Source organism: Selaginella moellendorffii, unplaced genomic scaffold (genome assembly GCF_000143415.4).
Source record: "Selaginella moellendorffii unplaced genomic scaffold, v1.0 SELMOscaffold_12, whole genome shotgun sequence".
Taxonomy (NCBI): Eukaryota; Viridiplantae; Streptophyta; class Lycopodiopsida; order Selaginellales; family Selaginellaceae; genus Selaginella; species Selaginella moellendorffii.
Genome location: NW_003314273.1, coordinates 895,963 through 915,121, shown reverse-complemented (window position 1 = coordinate 915,121; position 19,159 = coordinate 895,963). Strand labels below are relative to the sequence as shown.

Here is a 19,159-nt window from a genome sequence, read left to right as displayed (position 1 = left end):
TTGGGCTATTTTTTGGACTATGCTGCTATAACATGGCGCTGAGCGACCTAATGTGAATGGAAGAGGAGGCGAGCGCCGGGACGACGCTGCCGCCGCCGCCGCTCCTCGAGGTAATCGCCAAGACCGTCCTCCCCAGCGCCGGCATTTGGAAATCTCTCCTGGAATCGGCAAGAAAGTGGAGCTGAGAGATCCGTTGCGGCGGGGCGGATTTTTGAGCTCCCGGGGATGCTTCTCTTGGAATTCACGGTTTCTCGGGGCCGGGAAGCGAGATTCTAGGGCTGGGGCGAGCTAGGAATGCGGATCAGCTCCTCCCGGTGATTGCTCTCTCGTCGCTAGCAATGAGGCGACCACCGTACAGTGTCCGGAGGCGGAGGAGGCTCTCGCTCGTCTCGATTTGCCTCTCGATTGGCCTGCTGGGACTGCTCATTGTGGCGCTCTTTGGATTATCCAAACATCCAGCTCCAATAGCTCCGGTGAGTGTCTGGAATTCCCTTTTTTTTCTTCGCTGTTCTTACTTTTTCGCCTGTGCTTTCCAGCCAACGAATCAACCTCTTGACGTGGTCATAGCCGATTCATTTAATCTCACGGAAGAGCTCCTGGATGTTCGCTCATACGCTCGGCAGCTTGGAGATCAGATGGTTCTAGCAAAGGCTTACTTGGTCATCGCCAAAGAGAACAGCAACTTGCAGCTAGCCTGGGAGTTGAGCGCACAGATCAGGGCCTGCCAGCTTCTCTTCTCACAGGTAGCAACGAGAGCGTCGCCAATCACCGCCGCCGAGGCCGAGCCGATCATGAAGCAGCTGGCGTCGCTCATTTACCAATCGAGAGAGCTTCACTACGACATCGCCACGGTGATCATGAAGTTCAAGGCGCAGATCCAAGCGCTCGAGGAGCGTGCCAGCGCCGCCACCGTCCAAAGCACCACCTTTGGTCAGCTCGCTGCCGAGGCCGTCCCAAAGAGCCTCTACTGCCTGGGGATGCAGCTGACGCTCGAGTGGGCCGAGACGCGAGGGGAGCTCTCCAAGCAGCAGCACTCCCCGGCGTTGACGGACCAGGACCTCTATCACTTCGTGGTCTTCTCGGACAACATCCTGGGGACCTCGGTGGTGATCAACTCCACGGTTTGCAACGCCAAGCGGCCGACGCAGCTGGTTTTCCACCTGGTGACGGACAGCGTCAACTTTGGCGCCATGAGAGTCTGGTTTGCTCAGAACGACTTCAAGGGGGCGACGATCGAGGTCCAGAACATCGACACGTTTACGTGGTTGAACGCGTCCTACGTGCCGGTGCTCAAGCAGCTCCAGGACGTCGAGACGCAGAGCTACTACTTCAAATCCGGGCAGGAGAGCAAGAACGCGGTCAAGTTCCGGAACCCGAAGTACCTCTCCATGCTCAACCACCTGCGCTTCTACATCCCGGAGATTTACCCGGAGCTCCAGAAGGTGGTGTTCCTGGACGACGACATCGTGGTGCAAAAGGACCTCACGCCGCTCTTCTCCATCGATCTCCACGGCAACGTCAACGGCGCCGTGGAGACGTGCCTGGAGAGCTTCCACCGCTACCACAAGTACCTCAACTTCTCGCACCCCAAGATCAAGGCCAACTTCGACCCGGACGCGTGCGGCTGGGCGTTCGGCATGAACGTCTTCGACCTGGTGGCGTGGAAGAGAGCCAACGTTACAGCCCGGTACCACTACTGGCAGGAGCAAAACGTGGACAGGACGCTGTGGAAGCTGGGGACGCTGCCGCCGGGATTGCTCACTTTCTACGGCCTCACGGAGCCGCTGGATCGCAAGCTGCACGTCCTGGGACTGGGATACGATCCAAACATCGATGCCCAGCTGATCGAGAGCGCCGGGGTGGTGCATTTCAACGGGAACATGAAGCCGTGGCTCAAGCTGGCCATGAGTCGCTACAAGCCGCTGTGGGAGAGGTATGTAAATTACTCGCACGCCTACGTCCAGCAGTGCAACATCCATTGATTTGAGGGAGAGAGCGAGAGCGAGAGCTTCTTATTTTTTTTTTGGTTGACGACTCGGGTTCCTTCCTCTTTCTTCTTTTTTTCGTTGAGAGAGAGCGAGCCACTGTGCTGGCTGCTTAGAAGGGAGGAACCAAGGAGAAAACTTCTCGCAGGAGATTCTTTTGATTCACGGTCGTCGCTTTGATTGATTGCTCGTAGATCGATCACAGCGTCGCTAGTTTTGTTTTTGTTTTGCGTCCTTTTATTATTCTTTACGTGCTTTCATCGCTTCGACTGCTACTGCTTTGCTTTTCTTCTTCTCTGCCGCTGCCTGGATAGCCGTAGTGGCGATTGTGGCGATTATGTCTTTGACAGTGCAGCCCCGGCTTAGATCATTGACGGGCTTCCGGAGGCCTTGGAGGATAGGACCAATGACAGTAGCTCCAGTGTGCTACAAGAAAAAAAAAAACAAAAACAAAAAGAGAAATATTTTTTTCCGCGATTAAAACAGATTTTTTGCTTACCTGCTGTACAACTTTGCATGCAATGTTGCTGGAATTCAAATCTGGAAAGATGAATACGTTTGCCTGCGACACACGATTCACACTAAGAGAAAAAAAACAGAAGTTTCGAATCCTATAGCTTACTTTTCCAGCAACTTCGCTATTCTTTCCTTTGAGCTTGATCTTTGCGGCCGCCGCATTGACCGCTGCATCATACTGCACACATGCAGCAAAGCGATAAGATCATCCTTGGGATCGTGGCAAACAAATACTGGCAGCACCTGGAATGGTCCCTCGAGTAATAAATCCGGGCGTCTGGATCTTGCGATGCTGGCAGCGTCCGCGACCTTTTGTACAAGTGGGCCTAGTTTCACAAGTAGAAAATATGTGAAGGCCAGATTTCCATTCTCAGTACCTGCATTGGAGTCTCCAGTTGCGTAAGAGAGCAATGCAACGCGAGGTTCCAATCCAAAAGCCGTGACCGTGTCAGCAGATGCGATTGCTATCGTCGCGAGCTCGTCAGCAGACGGGCTTGCATTGATGGCAACGTCGGCATAGGCCACGACCGCGTCTTCGAGACATATGAACATTACGCTGCTGACGATTGGCGTCGCTGGATCCGTCTAGATGTCGCTGCTTGTTTAGATCTTTTGCGTCTGAGACTGTCTTTACCTTGATAATTTGCAGAGCGGGACGAACAGTGTTGGCGGTGGTGTGGACTGCTCCGCAGACCATCCCGTCTGCGTCTCCGGCAGACACCATGCAAGTTCCCAGAGTGATCGGATCGTTGCCAAGAATTTCTCTTGCTTTTTCCAACGTCATTCCCTGAGCAATGAAGACCGTAAGACGCTGCTCGTAAAATGAGAAACTTTACCTTGTGTTTGCGTGTTTGATAGTACACTGTCGCGTACTTCTCCAGCTCTTGCGGGTCGGATGGATCTTTGATAATGGCCGAGCGTAAATCGACATTGTACACCTTGGCAGCCTCAAGAAGTTTTTCTCGCTCTCCCAAAAGGATTAAACTGCACAACCCGTGTTGGAGAATAAATCCTGCAGCTTGAACCGTTCGCGGCTCATCACCCTGCACTATTTTTCAGCAAGTAAATATTTTGGAAACGAAAAAGCAAAAACGGATGAAGCTTACCTCTGGCAGCAGTATGACTTGATTGTTTTCTTTCGCTCTAGAAAACAAAGAGTTTCTGAACAGCAGTGGACTCACTGGAGCTGCATTTTCCTTTAAACACAAGTGTAGTTGTGAAATCGAGAATGAAATTTCAAGCTACATACCTCTGGCATGTTTCGTTTTAAAGCCTCGATCTCAATGTTATCGGCAAACGCCTTCTGGAGAACAAAGTAGATACTTATATCAAGCTTTAGCCAATGCGAAGAATTTACCACCGGGTTTTCACGTTCATCGAAGCCTGGAAGTGCTCCCACGAACTGAAGTTTCCACTTTGAAAAGACTTTTCTCATATCTGGAGCGTCAGAAGATCCATATACAAAACCTCCCACAACTCTGACCTTCAGCTTTTCAAAAGCAAGAGCGCTGCATCGAGTGTAAGTTGCTATTTCTGTGGCCCAGTCCTGCAAATTCTCTGCGTGATCCTTACTGCTCCATAGTTGACGAAGAGCGTCTACATTGGTCGCAAGGAGCACTGGCGATCCAAGAGCACTGGCAATGTGAGCGTCCAAAGCACTCGCATCTCTACAAAACTGTGTTCCTTCGATCAGCACACACTCGTGCCTTCTCTTGAGCTCTCTGTAAGCTGGACAGGAGAAAGATCATAAACGAGGAAAGGAAGAAAAGAGACACATGGACAAAAAGAAGTAACTTACCGACGTAAATTTGCTCCAGCATCTCGTCCAGATCGCCATTCGCGAGAAATTCTAGCGCTTTTCTTCGATCGATCCCCCACATTGTATCGAAACCCTTCACCGCGTCAGCGTTTGCCGCCCCGACAGGTCTAAAATACCCCACATCGCGTTCGAGCACTCGAAGAACGCCCAACAATCCCACCCTGACCGCTCTAGCAGCACGATCGTCGGCCTCAGTGACTGTCCGGTGCAAATAGAGCGTGTGGAAATCTCGATTCCTCCTCCAGCAGTAGCCGGAAGCTCGCGCAATTTGCCTCAACATCGAAGAACCCTAAAACCCTAGAGAAGTGAAATTAGGGCGATGGCGAGTAGCGAGGGCGCCCGGGCTCCATCGTTTCTGGTAAGTTCTCTTCCTTCTCCGGTCGATCCCACGGCTCCATTGATTGCAGCCTCTAGAGGCCGGCGCCGCCGGGAGCTCCAAGAAGAGGAAGCAGCGGAGCTCTTCTTCCCGGATTCTCACAGAATTTGATGAGCAAGGCAAGAGAAGATCTTCTGTGGTCTACATTGGAAGGATTCCACACGGTTTTTATGAAGATCAAATGCGAGGTTGTTTTTTTTTTTCGGCTTTGCTGGATGGATCACTGACTTGTTCATGTAGGATACTTCTCTCAATTTGGGGCTGTGACACGACTACGCCTTTCTCGCAATAAGAAGGTTCTCGTGAATGTTTGTCCCGTGAAACCTTCTTTTACACTTTTCTTCTCTCTTTGCAGACTGGAAAGTCTAAGCACTACGCTTTTGTAGAGTTTGAAACGCCAGAGGTAAGAGCTAAACGTTTTCTCACATTGTGATAGCCTCTAAATTATCCCCAGATTGCTCAAATCGTCGCCGAGAGCATGAACAACTATCTCATGTTTGGAAGGATGCTTCAAGTAAAGATTGTTCCGACTGATCAAATCCATCCATCTTTGTACGTTTTCTTTTTCTCTCGATGTGCCTGCTGACGTATTTTTGTGCAGATGGAATGGAGCAAACAAGAAGTTCTACTTACCTTCCAAAACTAAGACCAACGAGGTGAGTATCTATAGATGTGATGCTCATTTACCAGGAAGCTTTTTTTTAGGAGATGAGTTTAGAACGAAGGCAGCGCTTGGTGGAAAAATTCGCGCGCAAGGATAAAGCACGGCGGACAAAACTACAGGCTCTTGGCTACGATTACCCAGAAATTGTGAGTATCATACTAGGGATCGATCATAGGAAATGCTGACACTCGAACTTCCAGGAAATATCAAATCTAGCGCCTACGAAGACGAGGTTTGATTAAAACACGAGAAACATTTGAAGCATAGAGTTTTTCTTTTTATGAGGCTAGTATGAAAAAATATCCCTTTTTTAAAATTAAAGTAGTGGTTCTTAAAACTAATATAAATGTTTTTAATGTATTTTACATTACCTCTTGACACACACCAGAGTTATGAGAGAGAAACAAAAAAGCGGACACCTCCTAGTTTCCAGCGTTCTGGAAGTGAACTGAGATGCCGAATGAAGTCCGGAAAGCCGCACAAGACTGCTTCCTAGTGTCACTTGTGGCAGCTCCGCAGATTTTCTTGAGCTTCTGGAGCATCCCGTTCCGCAACTGGCCGCTTTCGCGTCAATGTTCTCAAGCAACAGGAGCGGCTTCATGGCATTGAAGTGCTCGTGCAGAAACCCAAACTGCCTTGTTGTCTTGCGCACCTTCTTTCCCTGGATCCGATCGGGAAGCACCCTATCATCTCTTTCGTCTGGCGCATGCTCTTGAACCTGCCGCTTCAGCTCAGCTGATCTATCTGCCGGGATGTGTGGCATGCAGAATTTGTTAGAATCAAGCCACTAAAGCCAAACCCCAAGAACCAGGGCGCCAGCGAATTTCTTAGAATGTGGCTTGATCGGCATTCTGGACAACCGGAGATTCACGATTATGGATATTCTCATCTGACTGGAAGCTCACCACCACCCAGCCTGAGGGACGTGCTGGTGATCATAACTTAGGCTCATGACGATTTTTCATGACTGGAAGTGTCGTGATCGATAACACAAGATGTCCGCTGACTTTTTGCAATCAAGTATGACTGCCGATAGAAATTTATCTTGGGTATGTTTCTTCCCAAGTTCCATGGGAAGAAAGAAAATCTGTGTTCGAATAAGAATTGCATCTTTTTTAAGAGTTATTATTATAATATTATAATAAAATGACAATAAAATTCTATGATAAAACTAAAATAATTTCAAAATCGAAAGTAAAGTTAAAAACACAAATAATATCTAAAAACTTGTACTTTTTTTGTGGTCTTGTATGGCGGTCTTTATTGCACAAAAACTTATCTTTGCTATATCATTCTTATTCATATAGTTATTTATCTTCAAAACAACTTTATTTCAAACCACCTTTATTTTTACCTTTTATTAAATATTTTATTATATACCGTTCAAGAATGTTAATTAACAAACGGTAATTGCGTAAAGTTATAATCAAATAATATTTCTAAGCTACTTTATATGATTTCTTAATATATTTATTTATTTATTTATGCAAATTTAAAATATTTAATCGTTTACAAAATATGCAAGATTACTGCACTCATTTCTTCAATCCATCCTAACCTTTTTAAACTCTTTTACAATGCGGATGATCAAACTGTTTTGAAAAGCTCTTTCATTTCTGTTGACGAGGGGCTCAATGTCTCAGATGGGTAGCACTTTTGTAGCAACGCTTCCAGGCTTTCGTATTTGTCAATAAAATCAACCTGGAAAGACCAAGATTTAATCCTCGAGACAAGAAAGCAAGATCATACCTTGCATTTATCCCAAAGATTTGGCAACAACTCCTCTGACACTAAAGTCTTTTGCATCTTTTTATACATGGCCTGGAGCGACCTTTCCACCTGCATGAGAAAGAATTTGAAGGCCTTCCAACAGTAAACGAATTAAACGTACGCCAGACAAGCTAGCCTTCACCACTTTGCGTAGTTCGTTTTTGGAAACTCCCAGTTGGAAGGGAACCTGGAAAAGGTTTAGAGTCTTTGACATTACACAACAAACTTTCCTACTTACCTCTTCTGGAGTGATTGTATACAGCAGGTTTTCCACTCGTTGGCCGAACTGGAACAGCTTCTCAAATTGCTGAGAAACGAGAAGTGAAAAGAAAATTAGAAACGCTGGAGTGATTATAATCCTACCATGTTGATGATAGAGTTCACGTATCGAGTGCACGCTTGCTCATATGCTTCACTAGCTTGCTGGTAAAATCGAGCTAGTGTGGGTACCATATTTGCCAAGTCAAACATGCTATAAAATGAAAGTAAGTTCGATAGTCGAATTGTTAACCTTTGTGCACCTGTTCTGAAAAGAAGCATAATTTTCCAGCAGTAAAACGTCTGCGTACTTTGGATCATTTTGTGCAATACGTTCCAACACAGAGAACATTGTTCCCACCTACACATAAACAAACACACTTTGGTTCCTATATGAAAATGTTTGAACGTACCAGCCTCGTGTAAGCTAGATCCACCATGTCTCTCGACATGCCCTGCACCAATCCTTCCATTCGTGAGGCTAGACTTGCGAACCTAGAACCAATGAATCAGTACGTGATCGATGTTTGATTACAGAAATAACAGTCCACCTCGGAACGTATGAGAGTACACCCGTCTGCCTGACGTTACGGTCGTGCTTTTCTATTTGATGGCAAACTTCATCCAGGAACTAAAGAGGCATGCTGAGTTAGAAGAGCATGCGGGATAGAAACACTTACCTTAGAAAATTGGTTACTGATCCTGGCTTGCAAATCAGCCAATAGGCGCCTAACAAAACCAGCGGCATCAGCTTTGTGACTTGAGAGATATCGTTCTGTTGTCCCTTGCATTGAGATGCACCTCAAAGGATCAACTTTGTAAGCCCAATCCACAACAGCATAGAAATCCTCCTGAAACAGATTGTGTTAGACGTCAACGAAATCACATAGACGCTACCTGAATGCCATCAAGAAGCTCTTGAAGAGCCTGATTCAAGGCTTCCATCTCCGCAGCGTTTTGTTCCGCTGGAAAGTCCAAAGTCGTGTAAAATCTTTCATCTCAACTAAACTTACTCGGCTTTGCATCTGCTCCATCTAAATCTAATGGAGTATCATCCTCATCGTCTCCACTTTTCTCATCACCGGCTCTGGGAGGGGCCAAAGGTAAAACTTCATAGCACATAAATGACGCAAAAAATGCACTCTGCATAAAATCGCCATCACCATAAACTTAATAAATAGTGGAAACTGCAACTTACCTCGTCGACAAGAAGGGGTACAAATATTCGTAACATCTTGGCGTATGCATCAGAAACTGTGGATGTGTCACCCATAGAACCAGTCGTTCCTCCACCAGCAACAGCATTGTCCATCCAAACAGCTGAACTCCTTAAGACCTTCGTGCTTGCACGAAGCTCATTTGCGAATTCACGAGCCTGTAAATTTCCACAAAACATCGAAAACCTTAATCAGAAAGTCAGAAAAATCACACAAACTATACCTCTCGCCGTAGCAGTAAGTTCAAGGACTGGCAATAAGCCTTTCTCAAAGGTCCCAATGAATTTTTGTCTAGCCCCTGAAGTATCAAATGGCTAGTGTGAGACAAAGACGAGGTAGAAATGGTAGCACCTTTAAGTGCTGCAGCAAACGAGCATATGTTCTACATTTGAATCGTAAATCTGCGTGGTCGGGCCTTTTCAGCTGACCCCTCTGCAAGAAGAAAATCAGCAAGCGAACACCAAAACGAAAAGGCTACCTGTGAAAAATATGTTTTGTCGCTTATCATAAAATCGACAAGATTGGAAAAATAACTTCTCAGAAATTCAGAAGCACGACGAACAAATGTCGACTTCAATTTTTCGAGTTCCCCTCGCTTGTCTTTTACCTGTAAAACTAGCTTTCATGTCAAAATGCATGAGAGTACGGTAAAAATGTTTACCGCACGCATATTAACATAGGCTGGATCCATAAGTGGAGGTTCCATTCCACGAATTGCTCCTGCTAGCCAGTCGCAAGCGTCAACATTTTGTGGCATTCTCGATTCATCAAACGCTCCGCTTGTCAGCAGTGTTGCATACTGATGTATCAGCAATGAGAAAATATAAAGAAGAAAGAAACAAGCACCTGAGGAGGAACATGTAGTCTTTCCAGAAGTTTATTAAGCTCCGCAACAAGGGCTGCGTTGTTCTGAACTTGCATCTCCAGCATGTTGTTTCTAGATTCTATCTGCAAGACAGTTAAGATAAAACATCCAGAATGAAGATTTCGGATACCGATTCGATGTCTTCCCGCATGTGCCTAAGCTTGACGTTAAATATTCCTAGCCATTCATCCATGTCTTCGACCGCTTCTGACGCATTATTCAAACGTCTAAGAACCTATACCATATAACGATTGTTGTAAACACAGCCAACACTATATTGTTCTTTGAAAATTTACCTCCTCAACCAAAGGATCGCTTTCCAATATTGCATGGACGTTAGCGGCTTCCAATGCTAAAAGCTCTCGTTTTAAACGTTCCGAGAATGCCTCAGCTTCGTCAAGTCCCATAACGTATCTGAGTCGAATGAGGTTTCACAAACGCACATTAAGAAAATTGGAAATTTTACGTACGTGCCAAGTAGAGCCTCCATATCGTCCTCTTCGGCCTTGGAAACGAGCTCCCTTTCTACAGTGACCTTAAGGTCTGTTTGATCAACTCCATCCGCGGTCGCAGTTCCGGATGGCGTTGCCGCTGTATCAGAATGCGCCTGTTCCACACCAAATCTCAATCAAAAGCTGATTCAAAAAACAAAAACAGAGAGAGAGAGAGAGAGTACCTGTTCCCATAACGCCATTTCTACCACGTCCATGCCCACAATCTTCGGTATACGACCGAGGTTTTCCTTACAAAGTCGTATAACGGTTGTGAGGAAGCGATTCCTGTACGCCACGCCATGCAATAACTAAAAGAAGTGTTTTTCAAAAGCGATGCCTACCTCTCGTCTACGTTTCGCATCGTCCATTGAGGAGGAGCTACATTCTGGATCTTCAAGTTGTCAAAACCCTGGAGAACAGTATCTATCAGTAACGAAAGAAAAAAATGAAAACACGTACCAGAACAAATGTGCAACCGGTGCTGTCGCTGGGAACAACTTCCACCCTGGACAGATGCTTCATTTTGTATAGCTTAGCCCTCTTCAAAAGAAAAAAACCAAAGAAAAAGTGAGACCAAACATTGCTATCACCACCACAATTCTTGCCTGAAACCCAGAGGAGCTATACTTGAGAACATGAAGAGTGACCTTGAACTTCTGGGTCGTGGGTGAGCGCTTGCCTGCATTGATACGAGAGGAGTTACCAACTTGAGAAGACAAACACCATTACTTACAAGTGATCGCAAGCACTCGAGGCTTGCTAGTGGAACGCGAGAGAGCTCCCCAGGCCGACTGGCTCTTTGTGACCTTGAATGCCACAGTGACATCGTTGTCCGAATCCTGGAACACTGCTTCCACCAATTTGTGGAGCTTCTCCTCCTCTGTGAGTGCCTTCACCATTGTGCCTGGATGGAGCTTCTCCTCGCTCTACATCAATGCCGCAGCGCCCAGCGATGGGAGTCCCATTCTATAAACCCTAGTCACACATTCCTCCCTTTTCCCTGTAGTTGTTCGCCAGAATCACATAGGGCGACACCTGATCTGGATCCAGCGCCAGCGCCGCCTCCCCGGATTGCTTGCCCCGCTCGATTTCCCGGTGGATCTTGCACGCATTGGCCAAAATCTTCCACGCCACGGCGTCCGGCTGGAATGGCATGCTCTGGATCAGCTCCTCCGCCTTCGCTAGCTCCCCCGCGCGCCCCAGAATATCGATCATACACAAGTAATGCTCCATTCCAGCCCTCAATCGGTGATCCGACACCATCACCAGGAACCACCACCGGCCCTCCTCGACCGATCCACAAACCCTAAAGCAAGAGAGAATGCTGCTAAACGTGGCCTCGTCGGCTATCATCCCTTCCAAGCTCGCGCAATTGGAGAGCTCGACCACCTGAGACAAATGCCCTTTCAAGGCATATGCTGCTATCAAAGCATTCCAGGCGGGCATATCCACCTCAGGGATGTCATCAAACACCATCCTAGCCGTCGATAGCTCACCGACAGACGCGTGAGCGACCATCACACCCGTCCATGCCACCATGTTCCAACAAGGCATTCGTGTAAATAGAAACTTTACCTTCTCTAAATGCCTGGAATAGGTAAATGCCGCTAGTAAAGCCGTCCACACCACTGCATTTCTCACACACGTAGCCAGAAACAAACCCTCAGCCTTCCACGGTAAATTTACCTGTCCGTAAAGATTTACCATGATGCTAGCGGAAAAAACATCTGGAAAAGGAATCTTTCTGTACAATATTTCCGCATTTTGAATTTGCCCAATCTCGGCATATGCCACAAGCATAGAATTCCACGATACATTGTCCCATTGAGGCATCTTTTGAAACATGGCATAGGCATATTCTATTTCTTGCTGTCGAGCTAGCTCACCCAAGAGCACTGTCCACAAAATGTGATCGCGTGAAGAAATTTGATCGAACAACTCTTTCGCGTGATCGAGATTTCCCGTCCGCGCCGCGACTCTGATCATGGCAGTCGATGCGATGACGTCGGTGTAGGGGAGATTTTCGTAGATTGACTTGGAGCCTCGAAAGTCCCCAGTTTGTTCGTAGAGATGGAGAAGAACCGTCCACGATTCGATGCTCCTTTGCGGCATCTTTTCCAGGAGCTCGCCCGCGGCGATCGATTGCTTGCTCGCGGTGAGCGCGTGGAGCATCGCATTCCATGTCGAGGAGTCGCGAGCAGGGGAGCATTCGAAGATGTTCTTGGCGGCTTTCGCATCCGCGATTCGAGTGTAAGCAGCGATCATTGTGTTGAGCGAGATTTCATCCCTGCAAGGCATCGAATCGTAGAATTTCGTCGCGGCCTCGAAATCCTGTCGATCTAGCAAAGCTTTCAACCGGAGATTACAAGAGAAAGAATCCCACTGTGGCATTCTATCGAGAAGCCCTTCGAAAGTCCCGAAATCCCTTACGGCGGCAAAAGCTCCGAGGAGAGAATTCCACGACACGGCATCTCTCGTCGGCATTTTCTCGAAGAAATCTGCCGCCTCGCGGGCGCTGGAGTTCTTGGCAATCGCGGCCAGGAGATTGTTCCAAGAGAATAGATTGGGGCTGGCGATTCCATCAAACACCAACCTCGCATCATCCAGACTCCCACAGCTCCCAAACATCTGAATCATCTGATTGCACAGGCGAGTCTCGTGCCGCAGACCGATCGGCGAAACACTCGCGTGGATTTCTCTCGCGACTGCTAGATCCTTGGCCCTCCCACACCGCCTGATAACATCGCCAAGGCTCATTCCGAGAGAACCAGTCCCTCCGCCATTCCGTCCCAGAATGTACGGGCGACGCTGCCTATTCCACTCCGGAATGTCCACCTCTTTAACGGCCTATTGTTTTGAAGTGTGCGAAGGAGAGAGCGAGAGCGCAGAGCAATGCTGGGCAAGGGTTTCAAATCTTCGAAATGGTAAGCGCGTCGCCGGCCCTCTTCGATCGATTGATCGCTGTCCTGCTTCTCACTTCTTTTTTTATTTTCTCATCCCTATTGATCGATCCATGGCAGCAAAACGCTCCTCAAGCTTGCGACGTCTCGGATCAAGCTCTTGAGGAACAAGAGGGACATCCAGGTGAAGCAAATGCGGCGCGACATTGCACAGATGTTGGGGACTGGCCAGGAACCTAGCGCTCGCATCCGGGTGGGTATTCTCCAATATATTCCCATCTTCTAAGCTTTGTTTCCACCAGGTAGAGCATGTTATCAGAGAGCAAAACATCATGGACGCGTATGATATGGTGGAGCTTTTCGCTGAGCTCATTGTAGTGCGTTTGCCAGTGATCGATGGCCAGAAGTAAGTAGTTTGATCAAAAGAGTGAAGAACAAAGGAAAAGAAGTTCTATCTTTTAGTCTCGAATGAAAAACTGAGATCAACTATTTTGATGCAGGACATGTCCGGCCGACTTGAAGGAATCCATCGCAAGTTTGATCTTTGCAGCAGCAAGGTGTGCTGATCTACCCGAGCTCGCTGATATAAAATCGTGTTTTGCTCTCAAGTACGGGAAGGAGTTTGTTGCTGCTGCTGCTGAGCTGAGGCCGACTTGTGGTGTTAGCCGGAGGGTCTGGATCAATTTCCTTTGTTCTTTCTGTTTTGAATTTCTGACAACAATTTAGTTTTTCTGCTCCAGATAATCGAGAAAATGTCCGTCCGAGCTCCGTCCGGAGAGACGAAACTAAAGGTGCTCAAAGAAATAGCTACGGAATATGGTGTGGTCTGGGACCCCAGGGACACTGAGGCCGACCTTCTAAGCCAGCCCGAGGACCTTCTCGTAAGTTTTACATTCACCTCTTAGCACTGAAACAACGTTTCTCTCCACAGGATGGTCCTCACAAGTTCCAGTCGGCCACCGAGATGCCTCGGCCTCGCTCCGATCCTCCTCCAAAGCCTGTCATGAACACCAAAGCTTCGACATTCACCAATTCTTCCATGTTTGTCAACTCAAGAGCGTCGATAACTCCGCGCAGTTCGTTTCCTCAGGAGAACCACGCTCACTCCACCATGAACGGTCCGGGCACTCCAGCTTACAAGGACGTCGCCGCCGCGGCTCAAGCGGCGGCGGACTCGGCCGAGCAAGCTGCTGCTGCTGCCCGAGCCGTGGCAAATCTGGCAACGAGACAGGTGCTCCAGGGACTCTCGGAGCAAATCCTGAACACGGTGCCGTGTGACGAAGAAACTAGCCCAAGATCATACAAGCTCCGTGACTACTTGTCTGGTGCCGCCAACGAGGTCGATGACTCGCCAGTTTCCAGCTTCAATGGTCGCACCAGGCATTCCCACAGCGAGCTTTTCCGTGATCACGGCGGCTCCAGCCCGGACGATCACGACGATCTGACTGCTCGCTTCCAAGCGCTCAAATCTAGACGCTGCTGATCAGTTGGTTTTAAGCTAAAGGTGATAGATGTTTCAACTGGTGTAAGCTAAAAGGTAATTTGAAGATATCTGCTTATATGAAGGAAGAAAAGGAAAAAAAACTGACTAGGGTTTAGATGGGTGTTCTCATTCCAGGATTGCTAGATGATATAGTTGTTCAGCATATCATTTGCAAACTCTCTTATGCTGATAAAGTGATTGCAAGTCGTTTAAATTTAGTATGGAGAGAAGCAATTAGGATCCAACATCGTCTCATACTACTTGATCACAATACAGCAAAGGTTTCTTTCATCCCTGGTGGTGGACTTTTCGAGTTCAAAGACCTTATGCTTTGCGATGAAGTAAGCACGATAGATAGATGTGAGATCACGGGACACAATGTGAGGGTGGTAGCGGCAGTACAAAACCAAAATATTTTGATGTCAAAGTGTAATGGGAGCGAAGATAAATGGCATATAGTATTATGTAGCTCATCGGGCACTATTTCATGGATTTTTCCACCACTATATTTGGAGACGTATAGTGTTAAAACGCCTGACTTTGCTGTGTGGAAAGGCGAGAACGAGATGAAGGTGTTGGTTTTTTGGTATTATGTTAAGCAATATTCTTCCAAAGATCCAGAGAAGTGGGTTGAGATTGACGAGGGTGATCCTATTGCATGTCCAGTTGTGAAAGGGAATGTTTGCTTTGCCTTGAATCTCTTCAAGATGGCATTAGTATGTTATAGACTTCAGGAGGGTGGCCGGTTTCAAACACTAAAGACTGATTTGGGAAAACCAGGAACAATGATGTGGTTGGAAGAGAAAGGGGAGAATTTGGTGTTGGTTAGAACGAAGTCTACGGATGACAAACAAGTCGCAGAAATCTTTGAGATTGTGGTATTTGAGGATTATGAAATGAGACTCTTAGGAGAGGTTTCATACGAGCACAACACGGAACTATTGGAGGTTAAATCAGTGGAGGGCAAGATTTACTTGAGCTTATATGAGAGAAGTTCGACTACAGGGTCATGTTGCCGTGTGATTGAATACTCTAATGGTGAGGAGTTTGAAGTTCTTAAAGATTCAAAGAGATACTTCACTTTGAATACAGCAAAAGCTGTTTGAGAATTTCATTTTGTGTTTTTACAAAACGAGATTAAATATATAATGTCAGATTTTTCCTAACTCGGGCCCCTCGATCCAGAGCAGGTTATAAGAAGACCTATTTCTCGTTCGTTTATCATCGTTTCATGTTCTCGAATGAGTGATTTTTTGTTTGAAGGACATTCGCAAGCATTTGGACGTGACCAACGTGGAAGTGACGAAAAGTGAACACTTGCAGGATAGAGAGATTGATAGTAGAAGACGTGGATGAAGACTGAGAGAAAGGCCGTGGCAAAGACACCTGGGAGAGAGAAGAAGCCACCAAAGCTAAAGACGAGCAAGGGTTCCAAGAGAAATCAAATTGTGTAGTCAGAACCTTTGGAGCAAGGTGCCAGGAGTAAGGAGTTGATCACTTATGGAGCATGGAGTATAGAGCAAGTCTTGTGGTTATTGCAACAAGCCTAACCATGAAGAATCTGAATGTAAGTTGAAGATAAAACACTTTTAACAGCTGGAGGATTTCAAATGTTCAAAACCTGAGGCTCACTATGGATGATTGCCGGACAAAATTTGTGTTGCCCAGCTCAAAACCAAGCTTGAAAACAATGCCATGATGATATAGGGACTTTTACTTAGAATCTTTCTTTCTTTAAATTTTATTTGCAACTTTATGTAACTTAAAGGCAGAAGAAGGTTTTCTGCATCCATAAAAGTATACAATAAAACACTATAGCTTTACAAATTTCTCCAGGAGTTAGATAATGGATTTTAAGCCTCTTGAATGTAAGGTAAATAAAATCTTTCCACTGTGATAACATACTTTCCTTTTCCACGTACTTTAGCACCCATGGATGATTCTTCACTTGTGCTGCTGTTAAATGACGATCATCTAACATGCTTTGGATCAGTTTTGCTGCCCCTGGTGGAACCATAATCCGCCAGTTAAAAGAACGTGGCTGGTCCTCTAACCAGATGTTGGTCAATAGAAGAATTAAAACATACCCCAACCATCTAATATCTACAGTAATTTCTTCTCGATAATTACGTCTTAACACAATGCTATCATCAAAACCAGAGAATCTCACATCATCTAAGTCTTCTCCCTTGACAAGAATCTCATTGTACCTAAAAATCCCAAGGAAGTGCATACGGTGTAATACCCCCGCCATTTTGTGAATTAAAAGGGCAGCTTCTCTCTCGCCCATTTTCCCCTGCGATTTAAGACGCTCATACAAATGATCCTCACAAGGTTCCATTATCAAGTGCCAGCGTGTGGGTTCTCTTACAACTTCCATCAACTCCATCACCCCAGGAGTGCCCTTGAGAAGTGTCAAGATCCGAATCTCATTCCTCAGTTCCCAGAATTCTTGATTATCACCTGTCACACTGACTGTCCTACAACAGAAGATCTTGTTGTTGTTCAAAGCTCTTACCAAAGGCAATCCAGAGCTGGGCACAACCTCATACTTCTCCATTTGATTTAGGGTTGCCAAAGTGTTGAGCCGCCCTTTTATAGTTACTCTAATGCCTTTTCCTTTTTTTAAGAGATTCTTTTATGCGTGGCAAAACCTAAGCCGTCGGATCTCCCCGTTTTGCCAAACGACTATCGCGAGAATCGAGCTCTGGCCTTGTTGATCTAGGGCAAGGGTTTGCGAGAGAAGAGCGACATGGGGGGCGGTGGAAAGGCGCTGGGAGCGAATCCAGGGATCGTGGCAGTGCGACTGCGAGAGGTGGTCTACACGCTGTCCCCGAATCACCTCAAGATAATGCCGGGGCTGTGGAAGGATCTCCCGGAGAAGATCAAGCACAAGCTTGAGAACTGGCACTATGGCGTGCTCGTCGCCGTGGGATTCTACGGCCCCGTGTGGTAAACTTTGCCTGATTTTGGGGATTTCTTCCCTTGGTTGAGCTTCTTATTTCTTGAGTGTAGGTTTTGCAAGCACTCCGTGCATCAGAGGGAGCTCTCTCACCGCGACTAGGATTGGAATTTGGCTGGAAAATTTGGAAGAAGGTACTCTTTCTTTTGGCAATAAAAGGAGAGCTTTTGGACAATAGAACAATTTGGAACTTTGCCAAACTTCATAGCTTGTCTATTTCTTTTCTCAAACTTGAAAGGTGGCTTATAACAGCTCTGGAGATCTCCAGAGCCACCATGGAAGATCTCAACGCAAACTCTTCGTACTCTTTGGAGAAAAGTATCGTTTGGTAACCGTCGATCACTGTCTTCACCGCCGATTCTTTGAGAGCCTCGGCAGAACTTTCGAGTTCGAGCATCTCCAGCGCATTGGAAGAAGTTACACTGCTCGTAAGATACTCCTTGCAAGTTCTGGTCAGAGCTGGGATGTCATACTTGTCTGCCGCGACGAGAAGAGACGCCGAGTTTTTGTCGTCGCTGATTCGAGCGCTGTAGAGAAACTCGTTGAAGTTCTCGAGTTGGCTGTGGTTGAGGAGCTCCGGGATCATCACGGCTCCACTGTGCTCGGATTTGCAAGCGTCAACTTCGAACAAGACCTTGGAAAACGATGGTTTTGTGGCCTAGATCACGACGAAGTTTGAGAGGGAGCAAGTTCTACAAGTTTCTACAGGACAATGCCGTGTGCTCGATGGAGTGACCATAATTAAACTGGTTGTCTTAACAAAGCAACTACTGATGAAAATGTAAAGATTTTATTCGACTAATTACCTTCACTTTTGACAATAATAACTTTGAAAAGTGTCAGGCAGAATTTTATAAGAAAGGTACATGTTTAAAGTTGAACGAATATGATTCCCTCAAAAACAATCCTATTATTCCTCGCACTTTTCAGCTGTTCCAGCCATTCCTTCTGAAATGCCTGCTTCTGCAGCTTGTTGATATCCATCTCATGGATTCTTCCTGCCTGTATGCCGCCGTCGTTTGTCAAGCCAAGACCAGTTTAATTCTCAAACAAACCTTGTAAGCAGTGCTGCATTTTTTCTTTTCCAAAACTGCAAGAAGAGCACTGATTACAGAAAGGGCTACAGGGAGAGCAGTTCCTCGTGGTCTGCAGCAAAAATTTAAGTGAAACTCAACAACGCGAAAGGAAACGAGACTCCTTATAATAAAAGAAAAGCGCCACTATCGACGGAATGACAAGCCACTGCATATACATTCCAAGAAACGCAAAATATATAGCCATCTGAAATTCTAAACGTCATAAGACACTCGTTTTCAAAATTGCCAATCACCTTGGCACCGAAATACGCGTCGGTGGCATCTACAGGTTGCGACGTAAGCCCTTTCCAAACCTTTCAACAATTCATTACGCGAAGTTTCACCTGAGGAAAAGAAAATGTAAGAAAATAATCAAAAAGTCAGAAGCCTTGAGCACTGCAAGCATCGGGTTTAGCTCTAGCTCCGATGAGTCACCCACCGTGAACTTCACAGGACGGTCGTTCTCATTGGAGAGAAGTGTCAGTCAAACCGCAACAGAAAGCATTAAACGATGCCATACCACACTATACAACAGGTACTCCATGCAACTGTATTTTTCTGTCCAACGAGTTGCTGATTGCTTGTCGCACAAATGCATCTCGCTTCTCCCAATCTAATCCTGTAGGAAGAATGAAAGTGAGAAAAGTTTTAGCCTCTGTTCGATCGGCAAACAAACCAAGGTAAGTCGATTCCTTGATGTTGAGCTTCTCTGCTGTGCGACCAACAACCTCGATAGGTGCCGCGATCTGAAAAGCCACAAGTAAACGAAAGCAA

The 19,159-nt window shown here is 46.5% G+C and overlaps 8 protein-coding genes across 9 annotated transcripts; 4 read left to right on the top strand and 4 right to left on the bottom strand.

The window, feature by feature from the left end:
- Positions 1 to 49: 49 nt before the first annotated feature.
- LOC9659512 (probable galacturonosyltransferase 11) lies at positions 50 to 2,206 on the top strand. The gene is made up of 2 exons (XM_002969463.2): positions 50 to 473; positions 537 to 2,206. Exons 1-2 carry the CDS (start codon positions 339 to 341, stop codon positions 1,980 to 1,982), a joined length of 1,581 nt encoding a protein of 526 aa, XP_002969509.1. The 5' UTR covers positions 50 to 338; the 3' UTR covers positions 1,983 to 2,206.
- On the bottom strand, positions 2,110 to 4,634 carry LOC9660299 (phosphate acetyltransferase). 2 transcript variants are annotated; one of them, XM_002969237.2, is made up of 11 exons: positions 4,300 to 4,634; positions 3,859 to 4,229; positions 3,751 to 3,804; positions 3,608 to 3,697; positions 3,338 to 3,544; positions 3,136 to 3,288; positions 2,879 to 3,086; positions 2,745 to 2,827; positions 2,608 to 2,679; positions 2,485 to 2,547; positions 2,110 to 2,411 (listed from the first exon to the last, which is right to left on the bottom strand). In XM_002969237.2, the coding sequence occupies exons 1-11, from the start codon at positions 4,598 to 4,600 to the stop codon at positions 2,226 to 2,228; spliced, it is 1,788 nt and encodes a 595-aa protein (XP_002969283.2). In that variant the 5' UTR covers positions 4,601 to 4,634; the 3' UTR covers positions 2,110 to 2,225. The 2 variants fall into 2 exon arrangements, with proteins under 2 accessions (XP_002969283.2, XP_024530181.1); XM_024674413.1 differs by having other exon boundaries at positions 3,751 to 3,801.
- On the top strand, positions 4,605 to 5,730 carry LOC9659511 (uncharacterized RNA-binding protein C1827.05c). Its single transcript, XM_024674420.1, has 8 exons — positions 4,605 to 4,678; positions 4,728 to 4,884; positions 4,937 to 4,992; positions 5,052 to 5,099; positions 5,151 to 5,248; positions 5,298 to 5,352; positions 5,402 to 5,506; positions 5,561 to 5,730. The coding sequence occupies exons 1-8, from the start codon at positions 4,640 to 4,642 to the stop codon at positions 5,600 to 5,602; spliced, it is 600 nt and encodes a 199-aa protein (XP_024530188.1). The 5' UTR covers positions 4,605 to 4,639; the 3' UTR covers positions 5,603 to 5,730.
- A 1,091-nt stretch (positions 5,731 to 6,821) lies between these two features.
- LOC9659510 (exocyst complex component SEC3A) lies at positions 6,822 to 10,954 on the bottom strand. Its single transcript, XM_024674412.1, has 25 exons — positions 10,698 to 10,954; positions 10,570 to 10,643; positions 10,424 to 10,504; positions 10,306 to 10,373; positions 10,147 to 10,249; positions 9,941 to 10,077; positions 9,767 to 9,884; positions 9,601 to 9,705; positions 9,452 to 9,553; positions 9,267 to 9,404; positions 9,084 to 9,212; positions 8,957 to 9,037; positions 8,829 to 8,903; positions 8,587 to 8,763; positions 8,402 to 8,531; positions 8,286 to 8,353; positions 8,069 to 8,239; positions 7,940 to 8,019; positions 7,802 to 7,883; positions 7,652 to 7,749; positions 7,494 to 7,602; positions 7,369 to 7,437; positions 7,252 to 7,317; positions 7,110 to 7,199; positions 6,822 to 7,061 (listed from the first exon to the last, which is right to left on the bottom strand). Exons 1-25 carry the CDS (start codon positions 10,861 to 10,863, stop codon positions 6,948 to 6,950), a joined length of 2,631 nt encoding a protein of 876 aa, XP_024530180.1. The 5' UTR covers positions 10,864 to 10,954; the 3' UTR covers positions 6,822 to 6,947.
- On the bottom strand, positions 10,940 to 12,721 carry LOC9660298 (pentatricopeptide repeat-containing protein At4g02750). The gene has a single exon (XM_024674457.1). It carries the CDS (start codon positions 12,719 to 12,721, stop codon positions 10,940 to 10,942), a length of 1,782 nt encoding a protein of 593 aa, XP_024530225.1.
- A 91-nt stretch (positions 12,722 to 12,812) lies between these two features.
- LOC9660297 (IST1-like protein) lies at positions 12,813 to 14,429 on the top strand. The gene is made up of 6 exons (XM_002969461.2): positions 12,813 to 12,888; positions 12,985 to 13,117; positions 13,167 to 13,270; positions 13,365 to 13,536; positions 13,605 to 13,745; positions 13,796 to 14,429. The coding sequence occupies exons 1-6, from the start codon at positions 12,857 to 12,859 to the stop codon at positions 14,345 to 14,347; spliced, it is 1,134 nt and encodes a 377-aa protein (XP_002969507.2). The 5' UTR covers positions 12,813 to 12,856; the 3' UTR covers positions 14,348 to 14,429.
- A 2,620-nt stretch (positions 14,430 to 17,049) lies between these two features.
- LOC9659509 (cytochrome b-c1 complex subunit 8) lies at positions 17,050 to 17,512 on the top strand. The gene is made up of 2 exons (XM_002969460.2): positions 17,050 to 17,299; positions 17,363 to 17,512. Exons 1-2 carry the CDS (start codon positions 17,100 to 17,102, stop codon positions 17,409 to 17,411), a joined length of 249 nt encoding a protein of 82 aa, XP_002969506.1. The 5' UTR covers positions 17,050 to 17,099; the 3' UTR covers positions 17,412 to 17,512.
- On the bottom strand, positions 17,417 to 18,164 carry LOC112346199 (BTB/POZ domain-containing protein At3g56230-like). The gene has a single exon (XM_024674552.1). It carries the CDS (start codon positions 17,893 to 17,895, stop codon positions 17,512 to 17,514), a length of 384 nt encoding a protein of 127 aa, XP_024530320.1. The 5' UTR covers positions 17,896 to 18,164; the 3' UTR covers positions 17,417 to 17,511.
- Between the last annotated feature and the right edge of the window lie 995 nt (positions 18,165 to 19,159).